This window comes from Notolabrus celidotus, chromosome 5, assembly GCF_009762535.1.
Source record: "Notolabrus celidotus isolate fNotCel1 chromosome 5, fNotCel1.pri, whole genome shotgun sequence".
NCBI classification, from domain to species: domain Eukaryota; kingdom Metazoa; phylum Chordata; class Actinopteri; order Labriformes; family Labridae; genus Notolabrus; species Notolabrus celidotus.
Window position 1 is genome coordinate 28,358,382 of NC_048276.1, and position 18,452 is coordinate 28,376,833.

Genomic DNA, 18,452 nt, shown 5'->3' on the forward strand with positions numbered 1-18,452 from the left:
TTTGTCAAGATAGACCGGAGACACTCAGGTCCATTTTACATTCCTAGCTCTCCCTGCCGAACAGAGTGCTGTAATCCAGGTTAAAACAGTCTTCGACAACCTAATCCATCAGCTCCTCTGGCACTGGGCCACAGATTCAACTCGGGCCAAACCAGGTCAGCCATGGCAGCCTCGGTGTGATTACAGTCTGTCTAAAGAAGGTGTTCTGGTTTGGTTGTCTACCGAGGGAAGTATGAGGCTGTAAACTCTCTTGCTCTACCTTGATGTAATGAAGCATCAAATTGTGTGCAGGCTGAAACTGTGAACTGTGACATTTGACCTTCATCCTGGTTCTTTCTCAGTGGTAGTCGTCACTAGATTTGTGCGTATGGCATCTCATTCTGAATTCAGAGGAGTAATCTGAGTGTTGAAAACATTTTTACTTTTATACGCTGATGTGTGAGACAAGATCAGGACGCCGGAAGTGGATGTTTGAACTCGTCTTTAGACTTGAAGGTTAGAGGCCGGGTTAGCATTGAAGCTAACAGCTCTGATAGTGCAATAGCGAGATTTTTACAGTGAAAATGTGTCCTGTAAAACACTAAGTTCATTTTAACTGATCATGTTTGTGTTGCCTTATCAATAAAGTTTTTAAACAAACTTTCTGTCTTTGATTCAAACATTAAAATATGTTCATATCATCAATCACACACATGAACATCATTATTAAAACACATGCATATAATCAGTACACTCAGATCTGTTTTATTATCAAATATTAAAAAAAACCTCATCACTTCTCTTTTGGTCCACAACAGGAACAGATGCTTTACAGCTGGCAGGTGAGTTAGTCCACCTGTAGGTTTCTCACAGTGTGTCTAGGACTGTCACTTGATAAGACCTGGACTAGCACGAGATGTTTCCTCTGCTTTAATTTTTACCTCTCTCTGTTCTGCATAATATCAGATTTTAAATATTTTAATCTGAATTTTAATTTCCAGCTCAAACTCGTCATAAAATAATGTTATCGTCACTTTGTCTGGTGATTATTTAACATAGACCATCTCAAGCCAGACTCCCTCCAATTATCAAAGACTAAACATTTCAGCCTGCAGCGACTGAACAGGCTGTAAAGGCTGCTCAGTGATGTTTCCTATCACAGCATGTCCACTCAAAGTGTTCATCAAAACACAAACAAATCAAGTGATCAAAGCAGAACATCAACTCCTCAGTCTGAGCTCTGTGAGGTTAACCTCCGTCCTCCTTCTATGTTTGTAGAGAGTGATGTAACAGCTGTAACAGCTTTGATCCATCCAGGATTATGTTGCAGACGTTACAGCCTGTTTACCTGCTGTAGGACGAAGAGGTCTAGGCATCATCCACACGTAAAGGGATAGTCATAAAAAATGATTTCTTTCTCTGTTTTCAAAAATAATCAACAAGGTTTCCTTCAAAACATGACATTAAATTAACAGTACTGAGCAGACGTAAACAAACTTGGCATCTTGGTGCATACAGAGTTCCTTAAACGACAGTTGCTGTGCACAAGTACGTCAGCGTTATACGTAACTTTTGTCTTTTCTGTCCAAACGACAAATCAAGAGTGTTTAATCTCTCCACCCTGGAAGGTTTTCAGTGACTTAATCAGTTTACTTGAGGATGAAATAAAACACAGAGAAAAGACAATGTTTCAAAACATCCCTCAGTGTGTGGACGGGTCCTCAGAACAAAGTACAGAAGAAATTTGATTGATTTGACCTTGAACTGTGACCTTCAAAGAACAGAGTTGTTATTTAATGTGTCGGCACAGAGTTTCTCCTGAACCTGATTTTATCACGGTGACATAACGTGTCCCTGAAGTGTCCTTGCAGCTCGTCTGAACGCAGGGTTGAGGAATCACAAGGTCCAGATTTGATCCAAAGTAGAAACCACATTGAAGGTGACAGTTTCTGCAAAGTTTCAGTAAAAATGGCCGTCACTCTGAGCCTCCTGTGTGTGCAGGCGGACAGCTGAACTACAGGTGAGTCTGTCTGATCTGACCTTTAACCTCTGGGTCGTCTCACTGCTGTTTGGGCTTCTTCTCCTCCCTAAGCAGGCTGACATACAGACGCAGGAAGGAGTAACACACGCCCAAGGAGCAGTACACTGATGTTGCCAGCAGGGGGAGGAAGGGGAGCTTCTGTTGCCACGGAGACAGAGGGAAAACAACCTCGCAGGCAATTGCCAGAGGAACCAGCCCGAGCAAGTAGAGGGACTCAAGAGGAGGAGAGAGAGCCTGGACTGCTGAGAGGAGACAGACAGGTTAGTGAGCACTTGATCTTTACCGTATCTCATGATCCCAAAGTCTTCTGGAAGAGAAAATTAGATTACCTGTGAAGTCTCCTCAGAGTGGTGAACGAGAGGATCACAGACATCAGCATCAAAGCCACTTTGATGGGCAGCTCTGAAACACACAGATCATAAAGCTGGTCATCTCTACGAACTCTCAGAGAGAACAGTGACACCTCAGAGTCCCTCAGATAAAACCTTTCCTCTCGATCAGGTGTTTACCTGCGGGGGTGAAGATCAGTGGAAACAGAGAGTAGTGACCTGTGGTGCTCAGGACCAGGAATATCCCAGCATCCTCTTTGCTTTGCACAGCCAGGATGCTGCAGAAACAACGACAGACAAACAGCCTCCTGTCACATCAGTGTTCGGTGGAGGGCTATGGCGCCACGGTGAAACAAGCTCATGGAGGGTATCTGACGTCTGACAGTGCAGCGTGGGTGGAGGAGAATACTCTGTAAAACTGAGCATCAATGGATGTGTGTTTCCCACCTGAGCGGCAGGATGGCGATGAGGATGGCCTTCTCGTGGACATGCCATCCGAACATGAAGGAACCCAGAGCGCAGAGCAGCAGGCAGCGCAGGAAACCCTGAGCACCACGAGGACGCCACCAGATAGAAACAACAGCCGGCTAGAGATACACAGAAAGAGACCCCAACCCAAACATGATCTCATCAGATGTGTCTAACATTAGTCTGGTCCTGCTCAAGGTTTCTGCCTGTTAAAGATAGTTTGTCCTTGCCGCCGTAACTTGCTAAATGCTGCATAGTCGGCTCTACTTCTTGACTTCTACGCTACACTTCACTGTGCTTCTTTCCTGCACTCCACTACTTGTCTTTGCTGCACTTAACTTTAGTTTTCTTAGCTTTAAGTTATCTTGTTTCTTATTACCCGGCTCGCTTACTGAGCTTCCAGCAGTGGGAGATTCTTCATTCTGATTGGTCAAAACACCTTGACGATGGTTTTTGACTTTCACGATCATGAGCAACGCCACAGGCAAACTGATCAAACATTATGTCGAATCAATCCGTGGAAACGAGTTCCAGCAAATTTTGCTTCTACTTGTTGACACCATAGACCGTAAGGTGAGGTAAAACGGTTAGCTTCTGTTAGCATCATGTTGTTAAATATTGTGGCTGAAACGCTAGTATTGGTTAGCATGCTTAATCAACAGGCTAAACAACACAAATATTTACAAATTGGATCCTGTGCAGCATCCCAGCAACACAGAGCAGGTGAGAGAAACTTTAAGATACCGATCTCTAGAAAGAAACTTAAACCATGAGTGTTGGGGATGATAGCAGCAGGGTTCAAAGTTGTGACATTTGCCTTGTTTATTTTTAAAAGTGTGTGAACCACAGAGCTCAGAGAGGGAGAGCTGAATGAGGACAGTTTCATGTTAAATCCACCGCAACAGGAAGATAAGAATCCATCGACATGGAACGCTAACTGATGAATCACTGGGACTATTTTATAAAAACTGTTTATGTAATTCATTTTAAATCAATAAAATAATCTTTTGACTAAGGTTTCTTGCCAACATGTTTGTATTTTAAGTTATTAGCCAGGTTATAAGCAGGATAATGTATGAAAAGTAGGTAGTTATGGGAAATAGAATCCTGACAGGGTGAGACAAGACCCCGACACCCTTACTTAACTGCACCCTCTTGCGTTTTTAACCCAAACTGCTGCTTTAGTTTACGACACTTCTTGTGTTTTAACAGCCCCTGTTTTCTTTACTTACTGCGTTTCTTTCATGCATTTTGTAATCACATTACCATGTACTCTGTTGCAATCTCATGCATTTCTTAAATGCACTCCAGCAGGTTTCTATGCTCTTCATGGCACATTTCGCTGCACCTTCTTTGGAGCATTTTAAAGTTTCTCAAGCTGCATTCCTGATGTTGTTTTTAATACTGTGCTCATGCTTCTGAACTGCACTCAAATGTTAATGTGATTCAATTTTGTTTACTGAGTCTGTCTAATGCACTTTGCTGTGTTTCTTATATGCACTTTAGCGTCTTCCTTTGCTGCACCCTTACACATTGTTTTCTGCACCCAGCTGCATTTGTTCACTCCACTTTTGTTTGTTAACTTTGCTCTTCTTTTCTTACATACATTATCATTTTGGCGCTCTGCTTTGTTTCTTCACTTCGCTGCACTCTTGATGTCTCTCTCTGTTTCGTCATCCCAATCATCATTCATAATAAGGATCATAATCAAATGTATTCATTGCGCTCCCTCCCTGCATTGTACTCTCTCCCATCTGTGATCAGCTTTTAGATGCTCGGGTCTCAGCATTAGTGACTTACCAGGATGGAGAGCAGAGTGCAGACGAGTGTGACAGAGGGAGAGACCGAGGGAGAACGGAGTGCTGAAACTCCTGAACCAACCCACCCGTCATGGAGGCATGGGGAAGCTCCACCTCCTGCAGCAGCTTCAGACGAACGCCTGATTGGACAACAACGCAGAGTGAAGAGAACACGTTACAGACACATCCTGTGAACTGATTGGACGATGCTTTGAGGAGGGGGAGGCTCACCGAGCAACGTCAGGATCTTGTCTAGGATGTTGTAGAGGGCCCAGATGTTGGGGGCCCAGTAGGCGTGACAGAGGCCCCTCTTAAAGGGGAAGAGACGAGACAGGACCTGAGGGAGCTGACCCTGAAACAAACAGGACTCAGCTTCAACACACATCTGACACACACAGGGGATGACAAGGGCTTCAATCTGGGGAGGAGGACTCGGCTCACCATGGCGATGAATGGGCCGAAGGACAGAGCACAGACAGAGACCACGATGGAGCCCAGAGCCAGCAGACGCAGCAGACTGAAACTCCTCCCCCTCACGGAGCCGTCTTTAAGAAACAGACCATGTTTAAAAGCTCCACCTCATCAGACTGATCAAAATTTATGATACATGCAGTGAACTAATCATCCACCAGGGGCAGAAGACATGCCTTAGAGAACAGCCCAACACCACACTTTAAAGATAAACACATCTCAGCAGCCTTTGAAGTTTTCCACCTCAGTACAAACTACAAAAAGGGCAGAGTCATCAGGTGTGTTGGTCGTACCTGTGTTGTCCTGAGTAAAGCAGTAGCTCCTCAGCAGGTAGATGCCATACGCCGGGGCCACGTACAGGTAGATGTGCTTCAGGTTGAGCAGGATGGAGAACAGCAGTGCCCCCTGCAGGTGCTGAGACTGAACAACAAGAGATGAGCAATGACGTGGTGCATTCAAAGACCCCTGCAGAATAAGAGGCGGCTGCTTTTTCAACATCTCATGCTGCCCTGATGTGAGTTCTCTTGGAATAAAAGACCCCAGACTGAATCTTTATCTGTGTACAAATACTCTCAGACTCAATCCCTCTCTCCAAACAGCTTCACAACAAATTAGAGCAGAAACATAGAGACCGAGAACCGTTAACACATGAAAACCTCTCTTTGATCGTACTAATGTTCAACTTCTTAACAAAGGATGGAAACAGTGTTAGATCGAGCCTGTCTGCATGGCCTGATAAGAACAACCACGTCTCTATCCTCTGTCTGCCTGTCACTGACTGTTGGAGCCATGAAGGCAATTCAAGTGTTTATATAATGTTATTTTGATGTTAAGGGTAGGATATTGTTTGTATACTTTTTGTGGTGTTATTATGGTGTTTGTTTACAATATAGTTTATTGTGGGTTCAGTTAATTAGGTTATTTACGGGTCATGTGTTAGGGGCGGGGTTATTGAGTTTATTTAGGCCACCTGTGTTCCTTTGTTTTTGCAGGTAGAGAGAGGGGGTGAGCTGGGTCTCCATACTTTTTGTTGACCGCTTACTTTACGCTTGCTTTTTGCTTTATGAACGCTATTTATGCTTAGTTTACGCTCAGTTCAAGCTATTTATCACTTATTTTTCCTATTTTTTGTTTGTGCAGTTTATCATGAGTTGATCCTTTTTTGGTAATAAAAGGTTAAACTTACTTTTTGTGCATAGTGATTTTTTGCTTTAGTGCGTCTGACAATAACTAGGCCTAGCGTCAGCCTCTCAGCGGCTTTTGGCTCTTTGTAGTCGCTACACTGACTTTAAGTCTTCCTGTATTATTAAAGTTAACAACCATAGATCTTTCTGGAGTCCCTGAGCTCCCTTGTCCTGTAGGCTCCTCTGAGTCGCTGCCGTAGACAGCCTGCTGCTATGGACGGCCTGCTGCTGTGGAGGTGCAAGACTCCAGCTGCTACAACTACTATTATCTGTCTCGCCACTATCTTCTCTCTCCAACACAGTCTTAACAGATGTGTGTCTAACATGAGTCTGGTCCTGCTCGAGGTTTCTGCCTGCCAAAGGAGGTTTGTCCTTGCCACTGTAACTTGCTAAATGCTGCAAAGTGCATATTAATAAAGATTGATAGATTGACTCATTGATCCAGGACTGAACAGACTTCACTTCCGGTCTGACTCACATGTCACTACTTCTTCAGTCTTCACGGTGACCTGTACAGGTTTCCAATGCCCTCACCAATCACAGCTGCAATAGGCTCCCCCCCCCCCTCCCCAGATAAGCGGTGAAGATGTTGGTGAGTTCGTACCTGCAGGTGTTTTGCGACTGACAGCAGCAGGAACCCAAACAGGAAGCCATTATACTGGAAGTGAATATCTGAGCGGAGCGGTGAAGGACGTTTGTCAGTGTGACGAGAATAACACTTTACTCATGATCAGGGTAAATTGGATCTACACTGTGTTCTCTAAACTTCTAAACTTCATTGATGATATCACTCAGGTGTCATTAACTGTTAACACGCCGGAGGATACGGTCCACGATGAGGAGGCCGAAGTTCCAGAGCAGCAGAGCAGCGAGGACGAAGGAAGGCCGCTTCAGAACATTGTGAGAGCCTCTCCGCTCCTGAACACACCTGCAGCACCTGGAGCAGGGAAGAGCAGCCAATCAGGATCAAGCAAACACCAGATGAGAGAACCTGGAGCAGGGTAAACCAGGTCTGTTGAGACTAAACCTAGACTCATCGTACATTCATGAGTTACTCTATGATGTCGTCCAGAAGTCATACAGATTGTGAGCTGATGTAGAGAAACATTTTGAATGCTTTGATGTGTCAGAGTTTCTGTGTCTCTCTGCGGTGCTCTCTGTGAGGTCAGTCAGGTTTAACTCAGATACCAGACGCCGTGTTTGAACTCTGTACTCACTCTTTGACGCCGTGGACGAACACCAGATCAGTGAAGATGACCGACAGCCTCTGGAAGAGGACGGTGGCCGGGCTGGCGTAGTTCAGGTTCTCCACCTGCAGCATGTTTCTGTCAAAGTGCTGAGCCACCTGAGAGAGACCGAACTCGAACCAAGCGAACAGGGGGGGGTAGTCCAGAGTCCACTCTGAGGAGTTCTGCAGAGAATATTCACTCTTATATTCAGCAGGACCAAATATTCTGTTTAAAGTCCTTATTTTACAAGAGTGAAGTCTTAATATCATGAAAGTAAAGCCCTACGTGGTTTGACTTTATGTTGTTAGTAAAAAATAAATATTGGATCAAATCTTTCTATTTATCTTTTTTTAGAAAATAACAAATAGTGTACATTGTAATCACATTTGCAGTAGCAAGTAGGTACAATGGCTAAAATGTTGTTAGTACAATTATAGATTTCACAAAAACAGAAGTTCTTTACTTTAGTGCAGGAAGCTGGCTGCAGATGCAATATCCCCCTTCAATGTATAATAAAATACACCCTACCAGTGACTTTATTCTCTAATAATAAATCTCTTTTAGTCCTGTAACTTAACGTATGTAATGTTTGGCTGTTTAACATGAGTCTGGTTTCTGCCTGTTAAAAGAAGTTTATCCTTGCCACTGTAACATGCTTAATACTGCAAAGTGCAATGCTGATGGTGCATTAAGATGAGATAAGATCGAGTCCTGTCAATAAGAGTGACTCTACTGTAAAATATTACTCAGACATAGTTTATAAATGTGTTAGAAATATGAATGTGAGGACTCTGTGGAGCATTTCAGACTGTATGTTTGTTTACTGACCTCATGGTACCACCTGGACACGGGCAGACTGTGAGTGATGGCCAACCAGTTCCTGTGCACCTCAAAGTCCGTAGAGTGACTGACAGACACACAGACACAGAGTCAAACCAAACCCGTACAAAGACTAGCTTATTATCAGCATAATAAAGTCTGAATTTATAATAATTCTATTAATTCTATTATTCCATCAATTTATTTGACGGAGTTTGGGGGTTTTGTGAAAAGATCTACAGCTCTTAAAACAGAAAAAAAGAACATACTCCAGGACTTAAACTTAGGTTATAATTTAACTGATGTCTTTCACCTGTTAGAATAACATTTGACCTGGAGGATCGATACTTCTGTAACCACTGCTGGTATGTAAACAAGATAGCTTTAGAGCAGGGCTATTAAATTAAATATTTGGTCAGGCCTGATTTTAGGACATGAGCTGGGACGGACATTTTAGCAGGCAGTGAGCAAATTTAACCATTTAAAAGAAAAAACAAATAGATAAAAAAACAACCACACGGGATTTTTGTTGATGTATTATGGGTTAGTTTATCCGATGTTTGACTAAGGTTGGAATTTTTGTAAAAAACTTGTCAGTGTTATCAAAGAATGTTTTCTTGCCGGACCCAAGTCACAATCACTCAGCAGTTATTTCTGGCCACTTGAGGGCATAGGCTGTAAATAAAATGGACAGCGTCGCTCTGCCATTTCCCATTGTAAGGTTTTGAAGCAAAAATATCATGTTCCAGAACGCTGCCATCTTGTAATTTTTCTGCAGCCAGAGTCTGCGCAGTAGGGAATTTCTGTGTGCCACAGTAATCTATGTGTTGCCACAGTAACGAGCTCCGCCCTACAGCGTACTTTACTTTGATTTGTTGCAGGCTCCTAAGTGTAGTTATAGAACATATTTAGGGTGTTTTTTAACCTCTTTTTGTCTCTCCCTCTACGTTACATGTCTCTCTGACAGTGTCTATTCGTGTCTATTACAATTCAGACTATGCAATTATGCGATTACATCAGTTAGTGACTTCTAGCGACTTTTAGGACAGCCAATAGCTACTTTCCTTACTGAGTAGTTGGCACAATAGGGGGAGGAGTTTTTGTGGCAGCCTCACTTCCAGCCAAGCAAGCTGGACCCCTGCTCGAGGGTTGCTTTTGGGCCGCATGTGGCCCGCAGGCCGCTGATTGAATAGGGCTGCTTTGAAGTGTTTCCATTCTCTGACAGGTTTGATTTTCAGATAAGTTATTTACATAGGAAAGCTTTAAAATGTTACATCAAAATAACTCATACACATGAGCCAAACTGATGGAAGCCCAAGTTAAAAAAAGAAGAAGGGAGAGATAGTGAGTCAAAATTAAGAGATAATAGTCGAAATTATGAGATTGAAAGTAATCATATGAATAAAGTGGACTTTATCTCAAAATGTCAACTTTTTGTCTCACAGGTTAAGACTTAACATTAAGGATTTTGGTTTTCAACTCTGCGACTTTCACGGTCGATCATCGAGTAACGGCGCCCCCTCGCGGCAGTTAATTGTATAGACCCTGGAGTGTAAGAACACGTCATGAAATGAAACAGTCACCCCTCCTCACCTCGTTTCAAGTTTATATTACACCTAGAATTAAACATATGTGTTCTCTGAATCCCGCTATAAACTCGAGTCATCTCCTGCTCAGCTGACCTCAGTGTTCAAGTAAACAGGATATTTTCTGCCTCGTAGCAAACGTTATGCTGCCATGTCTGTTAGCTCGATGCTAACAGTCATCGCAGCAGCTTATAAATTATCGACTTTCAAACTAAAGTAATCCTTCTGAAAGGGAGCTGGCTACATGGCAACTAGTTTAAATAAAATAATACCACTCACTAGGCGTTTGATAAATAGACATTTCACGAGAGAGACTCCAAGTGCCCAACGCTGGAAACCAGCTCCAACTGTCAACCACGGGGCGCCGCCATGACAGTCTGCTGTTGATTTTGTATGACAACTTATTGACAGTTCCGACAAGGCCAAAATACTGTTCTAAAAGTGGTTACAACGGTTTTGTGTCTCACAGTGTTATGTCACTTTTTGTATTATTGTCCAATGTATCAGATGGAAATAGAAGCTCTACCGTTAGCTATCACACATACAAATCTCCAGTGTTCTCAGGATTCCTGCAGGTCAGTGAATGCAGCAGCAGGACTGACTGTGCTGACAACTTTTCTCCCCGTGTTGTGAGACTGTTTCCGGAGTGTGTGTGATTTCTATTCTGACAGTGTGGAACAGCTTGTTAGAGCCTGCTTGAGTTGTGTTCTAGTTATTAAAGTGTTTCAGTGAACTTTATTTAAACTTAGAGACGCAGAAGCTTCCAGGATGAATGCGCTGCTGCGGCGGTGTCACCTGATGCGGCGGGTTGGAGCACGGAGAGGTGAGACTGTCCTACATTATCTGTCTGTATGTCCTTTTCGCAAACCGCATAGCACTCTGGATCCTTTCAGTGACACACCAACAGAAGCTCACTGACGTGTCCGTCTGACTGACTGACTGACTGACTGACTCTCTGTCTGTCTGTCTGTCTGTCTGACTGACTGACTCTCTGTCTGTCTTACTGACTGACTGACTGACTGTCTGTCTGTCTGACTGACTGACTCTGTCTGGCTGACTGACTGACTCTCTGTCTGTCTGTCTGACTGACTCTGTCAGTCAGTCTGTCTGTCTGACTGACTGGCTGACTGACTGTCTGACTGACTGACTGACTCTCTGTCTGTCTACTCATCTGTACTCATCGGTAAGTGGAGTAATTTGAGACTATTGCAAAATCTCTGCGTTTTCCAATGCCTTTGTATCAAGCAATGTTATTATTCCCTCGTTCTCGTTATGATGGACCAATCATAGCTAATCTCGAATCCTCTGTCCTGATTGGTTAAGGGGCGGCCCCTACTACGTCCACCGATTGGTTATGAGGTTGCAGCTTGGGTCGGGTCCAGCCTATTTTATACAGTCTATGGGTCCAGCACTATCATGATTGCGCACGCCGATCTGTGTTGGAGGGGCTAAGAGGAAATCTGATTGGGAGGGATAGTGTCGACATTCAAAGTCCCTCTCACTGAACAGATGTTTACTCTGTGACTACCAACAGCAGCTTTGTCTTGAACTTATTTTGAATTTTCCTGCATATTAAATCCACTCTTAATTTCTATAAACCAAGAACCATGCTAGTTGTTTCCTGTGTTTTTATGCTTAGCTAACCCTAAGCTTAAGCTAACAGTGAGCAAAAGTACTTGAACTTTTTTTCTTTTACAGTACTACATTTGAAGAATGTTCTTTATCTATAACATAAATTCACTTTGAACCAAAGATAAAATGGTTTATTGTAAGGGGGAAGTATTAAACATTAAAGGTGACATATCATGCAAAATCGACTTTTTAATGGTTCTCTACCTGAAATATGTTTCCCTGGCATGTCTACAGACCCCCCCGAGAATGAAAAAAATCCATTCTGCCCCTGTTCTGATTTCTCCACCTTTCTGTAAATGTGTGTGAAACAAGCCGTTTCAGACTTCCGTGTTTTTGTTACGTCACAACAATATCCGGTCTGTCAAGGAGTCAGAGCTCGGAGCTTGTTCAGGCCCATAGACTGTATAAAATACAACTCCTCCTCCGTTTTTCATTACCTGCACACGTGTGCTAACAAGGAGCTTAGAGGGAGGCATGCTAGTTGTATGCTGTCTTAATAAACACAAAGGTCGGTTTTACTCCCCACGTCTGCAGATTTGAAGATCTAGTGCATGATTTTTATTTATCATGGATAAGTGCTAGCGCTAGTTAGCATAGCCACATAGCTACATGTTCGTCGCTGTGTACCAAGACACACGTCTACATACTGACAAATAAAACAACAAGAAACACTAAATCTGTGACCAATCATTCAGAAAGGTCCTGCTACAGGCGCCTCTCAAATTCAGAGGGTTGAAGTAACGCGGGTCTGTGAGCAGCTGTGTATATTCAGCCAACATGTAAACATTAGCTCAACGTGCTGGAGAGCCGAGGGGAAATCCACTTCCTGAGGGGGCGTGGTCAGAGGGAAAACAGAGTGTTCTGAGGAGGGCTGAAGAAGAGGGCTTTTCAGGCATGCCAAAATCTGATTTCAAAGTGTTTTTTGAGCATAAACTTTAAAGACGTGTTTTGGGGACCTCTTAGACCAATATATATTGATGAAAAAAGTGTGATATGTCACCTTTAACAATGACATTCTCTAACTATCCATTAGCACATTACAGTAATTAAGCTACTTTAAAACTCCTCTAACTGCTGTAACATTACACTATTAAACACATAAAATCACCAATATTTACAGTACAATAATATTAAATGAGTTCTGCTTATTGATTAGTTTTATTTTGAGATGTACAATGTTTACTTTTATCAGTCTATTTTTTTTACAACTCTTTGTGGTTGTATTTTTTACTGAAGTTTAAAATCAGAGTACGTCCTCTATCGATCTGTCAGAAATGCTTCCATTTATTAACAAAAAGTTTCAAACAAACATATCTGTGTGTGTGTGTGTGTGTGTGTGTGTGTGTGTGTGTGTGTGTGTGTGTGTGTGTGTGTGTGTGTGTGTGTGTGTGTGTGTGTGTGTGTGTGTGTGTGTGTGTGTGTGTGTGTCTAATAGATTTCCATGTGACGGCACCCGCAGCGACCTTTGACCTGAGGAAAGTGGAGCTGACGCCTCTGGAACAGAGAAAGCTGACGTTCGATTCCCACACCATGGCGACTGAGCTGGAGAGCAGCGGTGAGAAAATGTTATGACATAAACACAAGATTTCATTACAAGGAAAAAAATCAGATTATTTATTCATGGTACATAGGCAGAGGTCTGATTGTAACCTGTCTGTACTGTTCATTTGGTAAATGGCAACATTTCATGTTTGCTATTGAAAGAACATCGGGGGGGGACGGGACATGGCAGTACACCAGTTTTGGTTATTACTGGTATCTGGTTTAATCCTTGATGACACATCAAAGCATTCACTGAATGATTTGAGGAGTTCATATTTGTTCTTTTGTATTTATATTTATATCTGAGCATGAGCATGCGATATCTGAGCGTGAGCATGCGATACCTGAGTGTGAGCAGAGAGTATCTGAGTGTGAGCATGCAATATCCTAGTGTGATAAAGATGTGTTTGTTGTGTTCAGGTTTTACGAAGCATCAGGCGGAGCTGATCGTCTCTGCTCTAGTCACTCTTACGACGGCAAACATGGACATGGTGTACAAAGACATGGTAACAAAAGCTCACCAGGTACAACACCTTTATTAACTGTTCTTGTAATCTTCAAACAGGAAGGTAGATTCATGAAAGAGGAATATGTTAACCCAAAGAACAGTCTAGGTAGTATTCTGTTGTGTTATACTTGTAGTATAATGTTTCCCGTGTGTACTTTAACCTGCTGTGCTGTGCTGTGTGTATTTGTGTGTGTTTTGTGCATTGAAGGAAATCACGGTGCAGCAGATCGTGGCTCACCTGGACTCCATCAGGAAGGACATGGTGATCCTGGAGAAGAGCGAGTTTGCAAACCTGCGATCAGAGAATTCAGTACGAGAAAGTTATTCATGCTTCTGATGAAACATTAGAGAAAGATCAGAAGTTTATTTATTCTTCTCCCTCTCATCAATCATCTACAGTCACTCAGGTTTATCAGCTCGCTCTTTGGAGGGCCTGACTCTAATTTAGGGAACCACGAGGATGAACTAGCTAACTGTGAGCTAAAGGAGTGCTAAGCTATCCTTTCATTGGTGCATCAGGGTTATAATCTAATAATGTCAGAATCATAGTTTACTGAGATACTTTGAGCTCATTGATTACATTAAGAACGTCTTCTTTCACTGCCTGTAGGTTTGAATCTCTCTCTCTCTCTCTCTCTCTCTCTCTCTCTCTCTCTCACCTCTCTCTCTCTCTCTCTCTCACCTCTCTCTCTCTCTCTCTCTCATCTCTCTCTCTCTCTCTGTTGTAGAAAATGAAGAGAGAGCTGGAGCAGCTGCACAACAGACTTATGGTCAGCTGGTTTTCATGTGTTTTATTAAAGTGTAAAAGTTTATATGATGGTTTGAATCTAAATATTTTTTATATAAATAAATATGACTGTTTGATGTGTGTGTTTTTGTGCAGGAGGAGAGCCGGAAAGTCAGAGCAGAATCCAAACTGGACATCAACCTGGAGAGTAGCAGGATCTCTGACATGGTGTGTTTTCACTGATTCACCTTTAAAATGTGTTTACTGCAGAGTCAGACACATCCTATAACATCATACCAACAAACAGGACAGACTGATTTGATGTTACACAATACATGAATTACAGGTGTGGATATTATAAGACACTGTCTAAACAAGATGCGTTCAGGTACAGTACTGAGGGTAGGATATTTGTGTTTTTGGCAGTAATCAGATCCAAACATACAAGTGTAGTGAAAAGGGATGTAGCTGTGAAAGGTGAGCCCTCCGCTCAGTGTCTCTACAAAAGCCTCGCCCCCAAAATTAAGAGGGGGGTTTCACCAATGAAACAGCTCTTACAACTGTCCAGTAACAAACAGTATGGAGGACATCATGTGTTTGTTTTTTCAGTTTACCGAACAGGAGAAGAAACTGATGGAGGCGAGTACAGAGTTCCATCACAAGGTAAAGAAATAACAATAATACTACAGTTATAATACTACTACAGTTATGATAATACTACAGTTATGATATTACTACAGTTATAATATTACTACAGTTATGATATTACTACAGTTATGATATTACTACAGTTATGATATTACTACAGTTATAATATTACTACAGTTGTAATATTACTACAGTTATGATATTACTACAGTTATGATAATACTACAGTTATGATATTACTACAGTTGTAATATTACTACAGTTATGATATTACTACAGTTATGATATTACTACAGTTATGATATTACTACAGTTATAATATTACTACAGTTGTAATATTACTACAGTTATGATATTACTACAGTTATGATATTACTACAGTTATGATATTACTACAGTTATAATATTACTACAGTTATTTAATTGTAATTTTTAGTATTTGTGAAGGGGGGTGGTACTCAGTAATATGTCATTGCCGTCTTTGATTGGATGATTGTGATGTGGTTGTTGATGACATCATCAGAAAGCCGACCTGGAGCACGACAACATGGAGATCAATAAAAAGATGGACCTGCAAGTGGCCTCGCTTAAAACCGTCCTGGAGTCCTTGAAACTGGAGACGATCCGTTACCTGGCAGGTACATCTCCCAGCACTCCCAGCATGCACTGCAGTAACAGTAGTAACACTTATAATGAAGCTGTTTTCTCTGTGTTGCTCATCAGCCACCGTGTTCTCCTGCCTCGCCATCGCTCTGGGAGTTTACCGCTTGTGGAGGTGAAGAAGTGACTGCACGTCTTCATCCGCCACACAAAGTAGTTCCTGTTTCACCACATTCACACTGCTGCTGCTACAACACGTCACAAAGTTCTATTCAGAGGAGCGTCACCGTGTTTTACTGAAGCAAAGGTTTTCACCAAACAATGAATAAACACTTTAATATGAATGCAGATCCTGTGTTTAAGGTTTCACAGGAGAAGTATATTTGCAGGCAGGAAAATGTTGTCAAAAATTAGAATGAATGTACACAGAATGTAAAAATATCAGTCAAAGTAATCAATCCACTCATTTAAGAGTGACATATGAAGTAAAGCAGGTATAATTAGAGATATGTGTTTAGTAAAAGAACAAATAGAAGCATGTGAAAATACTTTGTGACGGGTAATTGTTAAAATCCCTCATTAATGCACCAACAGATTCACTCTGTAAAAGTTTACTCACAAGTACACAAGTATTTTCAGCTTCATATAGTATACCCAATATTATTTCTAAGTTTCATATAGAAACGTTATCTACATGTTGTCACATTTTTAGCAGTATAAACACACTAGTACTGTTAGTTTCCTGTAGCTAAAGTATCTGCAGTTGAAATGAACAACTTCTCCGTTTATCGCAGTAAAAACTGTAAAAGGTCATTTTGCAACACATTTCTAGTTTCACAGTTAACCTGAGTTTTTAATTTTAATTTTAAACAGTTCAGTTTTAGCACCAGTATGTTTAACATAAAATACACTTTATTGCAGTAAAACTATTCACAGAAAAAACAACACCCCAAAGTAAAAGTTCATGATTTCCAAGTTCTATGTAGTATCTTATTTACTGTTGTAAAAGCGTTAAGCATGTTAAGCAAGTGTGAAGTATAATCAGTTCACTATAGTAGAAGTACAGAATTTCTGCGTAAAATGTTAAATTAAAAGTAATTTTTTTCGTCCTACTGAGATCAGTGATCTCTTCTCCGAGGGACACCTGGCCGAGTATGACAGCAACAGGATCAGATTCGTACAGAACTAAAAGTTAAACATGAACACACAGAAAGCCTGGATTCCAGACTTTCCCTAAGGATTAAAAAAAAATGTAGGCTGAGTTTTTCTATTTAAAATCAGACTGTCGATCAGACTTTCTTTCCCCACTCAATTCAGACTTTAGAATAACAAACTCCACAGTGTTCAAGGACCGAAGGTTCTGAATTCATTTCTTCAAGATTAAAAGAGAGGAGAGGTGTTCCGGAATGTCTTTGATGATTAAGAGAAGTGTTCCGGAATTCTGCCCAGAATGGCTTTGATGACGAAGATATGCCAGTGACCGAGCCCACATGTACTAGGAGCATTCAGGTTCAGTTTGATAAAATGGAATGACGAGTAAGAAAGCCTCAGTTTGTAAGAAATATCATTATGCTGGGGTTTAAACAAGCAGCAACCTCCGGTCTCAAAATATGGAGCCAATGCGGAAGTGTTATAAACTGCAGTTCATTGAGCGTCCACTTGGAGCTGGCTGCAGAAACACCGGCAACCACATACACACCCATTCAAATTAGACGATCTTCACAGCAATAATAAACATGTTTACAGCCTGGTTAAAAAAACGACTTAGGTCTGAATAGCTCAAGAAGATATTAAGATTAAGAGTTTTGCCCTTTTAAGGACATGACTGACTTGACTGACAGGCGGGAACACTGTAGCTGTTGGCTAGGAGACTCAAAGCCCTCCTCTTTACCTCACACTAGCTCCCCAACAGTTAAGATGAGTTCAGCATTTCCAATATGGCTCCCGCCAACGATTGGCTTCAAAACAGCGCTCAGGTATAGATGGGTGACGTCTAAGATACTACTTCCATTATTTATACAGTCTTTGGATTTACACTGTTCAGGCTTAGAGCGGACACAAAAAGTACAACTTCTCATTTATATGTTGTTAAAATATCACAGTAAACAATACACATTCATAGAAACATTTTCTAAAGTAAAATTTCATGTTTTAGTAGTTTTATAAAATAAAAATAAAATATATTACCAGTTTAAATAACTCGTTACATTATGCATTAAAAATACAGTTCCTTTTGTTTTTAGTTGTACATTGTAAAAGTGGAGGATTGTGTGTGATGTCATGTTGTAAAATTATCATACTCTACTTCTCTAAGGTAGTAAAAGTATCAGAAATAGAAGAAAAGGTTTTAAAGTTAAGCCATATCTCAGCTTGAAGTATATATACCTGCAGTAAAAGAACACAGGTGTTCTCTACTATGGCAGTTTATAACTCAGTAATTTGAGTTGATTTGTAAACAGGACTTTACACACATGATGAAGTGTTTACTCTAAGTACCTCTTCTATAAGAAAGTATAAAAGTAGACGTTCTTTTGAAGCTTGTGTTGCCGTTCACCTGTTTGATTTTAATCTGATAGTTTAATTATTGTTTGAGAATATTCAGAGTTTGTGATAAAGTTTGAAGTTTGCTTTCTGATGTTTAAAAATAAAAGATAAAACTCAGAGCATTACTGAGACACCCAACCCATCTGATGTTTAAAAAGGACTTTAACTTTGTTTATCTACATTTAAATATCATAATTAAAAAGTTCAGGTGAAGTTATAACTTATTCTCATTATGTAATCATGTGTAACCACAATACTCTGATCATTTATGGGTTCATTCTCTTGATTGACAGCTTTTTTTTTTTTTACGATAATGAACCACTTTTTTCTCTTAGCACTTTGTAAC

At 41.2% G+C, this 18,452-nt stretch overlaps 2 protein-coding genes across 4 annotated transcripts; one reads left to right on the forward strand and one right to left on the reverse strand.

The window, feature by feature from the left end:
* Window positions 1-721: 721 nt before the first annotated feature.
* Window positions 722-10,448, reverse strand: alg8 (ALG8 alpha-1,3-glucosyltransferase). Its single transcript, XM_034683623.1, is given in 16 exon segments — window positions 722-2,262; window positions 2,350-2,422; window positions 2,530-2,627; window positions 2,797-2,936; window positions 4,618-4,670; window positions 4,673-4,756; window positions 4,848-4,968; window positions 5,058-5,161; window positions 5,381-5,507; window positions 6,876-6,943; window positions 7,099-7,208; window positions 7,489-7,682; window positions 8,329-8,407; window positions 10,185-10,192; window positions 10,194-10,285; window positions 10,445-10,448. Coding segments are annotated over 16 exon segments (1,383 nt in total). The 3' UTR covers window positions 722-2,234.
* Window positions 9,420-18,274, forward strand: ccdc90b (coiled-coil domain containing 90B). 3 transcript variants are annotated; one of them, XM_034682977.1, is made up of 10 exons: window positions 9,420-9,544; window positions 10,655-10,728; window positions 12,973-13,092; window positions 13,500-13,603; window positions 13,796-13,897; window positions 14,316-14,357; window positions 14,471-14,542; window positions 14,924-14,977; window positions 15,486-15,600; window positions 15,686-18,274. In XM_034682977.1, the coding sequence occupies exons 2-10, from the start codon at window positions 10,674-10,676 to the stop codon at window positions 15,739-15,741; spliced, it is 720 nt and encodes a 239-aa protein (XP_034538868.1). In that variant the 5' UTR covers window positions 9,420-9,544; window positions 10,655-10,673; the 3' UTR covers window positions 15,742-18,274. The 3 variants fall into 3 exon arrangements, with proteins under 3 accessions (XP_034538868.1, XP_034538871.1, XP_034538870.1); XM_034682979.1 differs by lacking the exon at window positions 9,420-9,544 and adding an exon at window positions 10,337-10,553; XM_034682980.1 differs by lacking the exon at window positions 10,655-10,728 and having other exon boundaries at window positions 9,454-9,544; window positions 15,686-15,906.
* Window positions 18,275-18,452: the final 178 nt, after the last annotated feature.

Excerpts from the sequence above, each read along its gene's own strand:
- ccdc90b (XM_034682977.1), top strand. The coding sequence starts at position 10,674 with ATGAATGCGCTGCTGCGGCGGTGTCACCTGATGCGGCGGGTTGGAGCA. Across the intron at positions 13,093-13,499 it reads GACTGAGCTGGAGAGCAGCG|GTTTTACGAAGCATCAGGCG; the intron begins GTGAGAAAATGT and ends TGTTGTGTTCAG. Across the intron at positions 14,543-14,923 it reads GTAGCAGGATCTCTGACATG|TTTACCGAACAGGAGAAGAA; the intron begins GTGTGTTTTCAC and ends TTGTTTTTTCAG.